Here is a 4,135-nt window from a genome sequence, read left to right as displayed (position 1 = left end):
GGGAAAGAAATAATCTTCTAAAAAGTACCAGGTGACATCCTCTGGAAAAGTGTTTTGCTTATTAGATTTGGCTAACATACCTTGTACCTCCCTGCACACCTGGCATGAGGGAAACTCGGCTTTCTTGCTTGGAGACCTGTGTATTCTCGTTTGGCTCAGTCTATGTGATAAAACCTTCAGACCACTTGACAATGTGACGTGTATTTTGAATAAAAAGGATTGTTTCCCTGTGGCTCTGTCAACTTTTTTTCTGTTGAATATGCCAACATTTGCAAGATAAAATATATATCTGTATATTTTTTAGATAAAATATAATCTTGAAACTTAAACTGGATTTGCCAAATAAGCTCTCCAAGCAGAGTAAAGAACCCCAAACCAATGTTACTACATATCACAGTGTTTAAGGGTAGGGAGGAGGGGAATAAATATACAACAGTACAAGGTTTGGGTTTGGTTTTTGAAAGGACTTATGCTACCAGTAATTTTTAAACTGTAATTCTAATAGATGATGTGAAAGTCTTTTTTCATGCCAGGTAAAGAAATTCATTATACTTGTATAGTTCAGTAATATATATATATTTTAATTGTCCATCCTGTTACTCCCCCTTTCTGTCCTCCTATCCTCAAATTCCTCTCTCACTGACACTGTTCAGTGTGATTGAACAGATTTCCTGTAAAGCCAAAATTATATCCAATACACTCCTTGCTGTTCTCCTGTTTTACTAATAATGCCATCAGAATATAATGCTGGGATTTTCATGGCAGTGTGCAAGTCATCGTATTCTGATTTACATGAATTTTAGCCAGGTTACTGTCTTAGCCTCCGCTTTTCTATTTTGTCATAGTACAGCCAAATGTGTATAACTACCTATTTTGTACAACAGGAAAAAAAGTTGCACATGTTATTTACAATGGCTTAAATCAGTAAAAAAAAAAAAATAATTCTGGATTTTATTAATTTCATCAACACACTTTGTTTCCAGATGAGATTCTCTCACAAGCTTACTGTTGAAGTCAAAGCAACTATAAAATTTCAGTGTCTGGCATTGTTCTAATATTATATGAAGCAACTACTGTGCTCTTTAACAAACAAGCCTGAGCCCCGTAGTGATGTGTGTGTATATATACTGCATGTTTTTACATGTGGCACTTTTATGTATTGTGTTGGGTTATTGTTCTAGATTGGACTGTTAAATACTGTGTTTGAGGCTGGGTTGTCATTTTTATAACTGTCTTGGTGTTTTATTGCCATTATTTATTACTTTTGATATACAGAATGAGCCGCATGCATTTATAGAGCAATAAGAGGATGTATTTAATGTGCCTTGTTTTTAACTGAATAAGAACTGAAAGCATGAATCAATAAACTGATTAAAATGGTCCACTCACTGGCATTTTGATGTTACTGGCAGTTACAGAAATAACTTTGATTAGCCTTGAACAAGTTTAAAACAAAAGTTCAAAACAGATGCTTTTTCCTAAATGATATGTAATGTACATGTTGTTGTCTTGACTTGGAATTCAGCAATTTTAAAACAGAAAGTAAAAGTGATAAGCGAATATAATTTGTACTAATGGTAAAGCTGTTTGTGTTCACTAATGAAACGCAGAGTAAGATATGCTGAATATTCTGTTTTGCAGTCTCATCCTAAAACCACAGGCAGCCAATTGCAACCAAAGCCTTTCAGGCCAAGTGTTCCTATGTATGCTGATGCATTTTATCAAAACTTAAATCAATAGAAATGAATGCAAAAGATTACATAATCCATTTTGATCATTTTACATGTCAAGTTAGTCCAGTGTTGCCAAGTGTTGATAAATGTTCTGACAGAAAAAATGCTATATATTTTCACTGTCAGTAAATCAGGAAAGCTGTTATCAGTTTTAACACAAATTTTATAATGCCCATATTATTTTATAGGTTTTAATTTACACATGTAACAGGGATATTCTGCATTTGCAGTTTAGCCATGCTGTATGAAGTCATTGTATATATGCAGCAGGGGTGAACCTTCTTTTCCACCCACAGCCTAGTAGATATACAGGATTTATAATTCCTGAGTATAATTCTGAAAGAATAAACATTGTCTAGCTATCAGAAAACATTTGCCATAGTCAACACCCTCAAATACTTTGTATCCTTAGAATAGCTTAGGGACATGATCCCAAATTTTTAAATGAAATTCCTATTAAAATGAATAGGAGCCTTGCTAAACAACAAACTTCAGGCCTGGAGCCTCCCTCTTAGCATGATCTTTGCATCAAATACGTGGAAAACATAGATTTATAGTAGCTAAAACAGGTTGCAGTGAACATAGAAAAATATTATATGGAATATCATAGCAATGTTAATATTTAAGTATTAGTGCTTGATCTGTGTGGTACCTACCTTAAATTTGGACTGATTGCATCTGGTAAGAGAAGGAGAAATGTTAGGAGCAAAAACACTTTCAACAAAGATGTTTCTTTAGTACTAGCTGAGTTTTGTTTCTCCCTAAGAAAAATGAAGGGCCTCTCATGATTTCAGGTGTTTTTTTTTTCCTTACATTTTAGCCCTCATTCTCCTAATTAGCCACAGGAGTTGTGAATGTACATAGTGTGACGCAAGAGCTTTGATGACACCGCAGGATATTTGCACAGGTACTGTGACAAGGTGTGGGCTTCACTCCAGAATCAATACTTCTTAACACAATACAAGACACCACTGATATAATAGGCAGCTTACTGGGCGCACCATTACTCTTCCTATTTCATAAATAGAGGCAGAGACTAATATGTTGATATCCTGAGCTACTTGGCAAGCTCTTTTTTTTTTTTTTTAAATCACATTAGTTTTTTACAACAGCCTTTCAAGAAGACTTAGATGCATATTAGACTCTTCAGCTGGTTATGCGCAGAATAGAAGAGATCTCTTCCTGCAGAATTTCAGAATTTTTAGTTGGGACTACATCTGTAACTGAGTCTGACCCTTAGCAAACACCAAATAGCATCATCTACTCTCCTAAGTCTGGTTCTTGTGACCCATCACAGCCTGAGAAATAACCCAGTGTGACGTCACTGTTTCAACTCTTTGAGTTAAAGTGATTTCAGCAGGTTGGCTTTTCTTTATTTAATGGTGACTAGACAAGTTCTTTATATATAGGTGCATGGTTTGGATAATTCGTTTTCTTGAATATAGTGCTGCTTGATAGTACAGTTCACATCCTGCTTTCCATTTCAAATATCTAGAAATGCATTGAAGCTTTCTTATTACAATGTAGCTGGCTATGTGAATCTGACTGCTTCTCCTCTGTATGCTTTAGTTAACTAAACAAGACACATTTGGTTCTGTCTTACCAAGATACCTTAATCTGTTTGTCTAAGTGATGTAAATGTAATTAGCTTGATCAGTAAAACTGACACAAACTAAAGTGAGCTGAATCAGGGTAACCTGATTCTAAGGCCTTCTCACTCCCCAGAATAAACAAAGACTTTTTTCCCCTTTAATTTGATCTGTTATGAGTTGCTGCTTCATTTGTTTTACTGAACCACTAAGATTCATTTTTTTTTTTTATTTTTGCATCTCTACAATTAACTGATTTGCAATTCATTTTTATGCATGCTGAGTTTTTCCTGTCCAAGTCAAGAAGCTGTAAATCTTAGATCTATTGAACTGACAGTGAAATATATTTCATTTTTCCCCATGAATCATTTGCCATCCTTATTGCAGAAAAATGGCAAAATTATGGTGTACCATGTTTTCATAAATTACTGCTCTCCCCCCACCCCCCTCCCAGTTTGTTCCATGATTTGCCTGGAAAGAATGAGAGTTTAAAAATCCAGAATAGCTTGGTAAACAGGACTGGTTTCACTCAAAATGGGCTGAAAATCAAACTGATCTCTGTGTATTAATTGTTCTAATTCTATGAACTGTTTCATGCATCTTTCATAGGAATCCAAGATTTACTCTATGCTAATTAATAATATGAAGTCAAAATAATTGAACTGATACTCTAGTTAATTTAATATTTTAGTATGATAAGAGGGAGCTATTGCTATTTGACATGTGTTCTTTAATTATTTAACAATAGAGCAATTTCCTTAGGATGTTCATATCTTTTGCATCAACAGCTTGCAAAATCCTGAAAACCTCAGT

General features: G+C 34.6%; 1 protein-coding gene across 3 annotated transcripts in view; it reads left to right on the top strand.

The window, feature by feature from the left end:
• Positions 1-4,135, top strand: part of GPD2 (glycerol-3-phosphate dehydrogenase 2) — a 123,952-nt gene that overhangs the window by 100,393 nt on the left and 19,424 nt on the right. Inside the window, exon 17 of one of the 3 annotated variants that reach the window (XM_025199928.1) lies at positions 2,554-3,483. The exons of the other annotated variants lie outside the window; for them this stretch is intronic. Coding sequence (XP_025055713.1) covers positions 2,554-2,572 — 19 coding nt within the window. The 3' untranslated portion in view covers positions 2,573-3,483. Of the gene's footprint in view, positions 1-2,553; positions 3,484-4,135 lie in introns of those variants that run through there. 3 annotated transcript variants of the gene reach the window in all.

Source organism: Alligator sinensis, unplaced genomic scaffold (assembly GCF_000455745.1).
Source record: "Alligator sinensis unplaced genomic scaffold, ASM45574v1 scaffold389_1, whole genome shotgun sequence".
In the NCBI taxonomy this organism is placed as follows: domain Eukaryota; kingdom Metazoa; phylum Chordata; order Crocodylia; family Alligatoridae; genus Alligator; species Alligator sinensis.
This window is presented reverse-complemented; position numbering and strand designations above follow the sequence as displayed.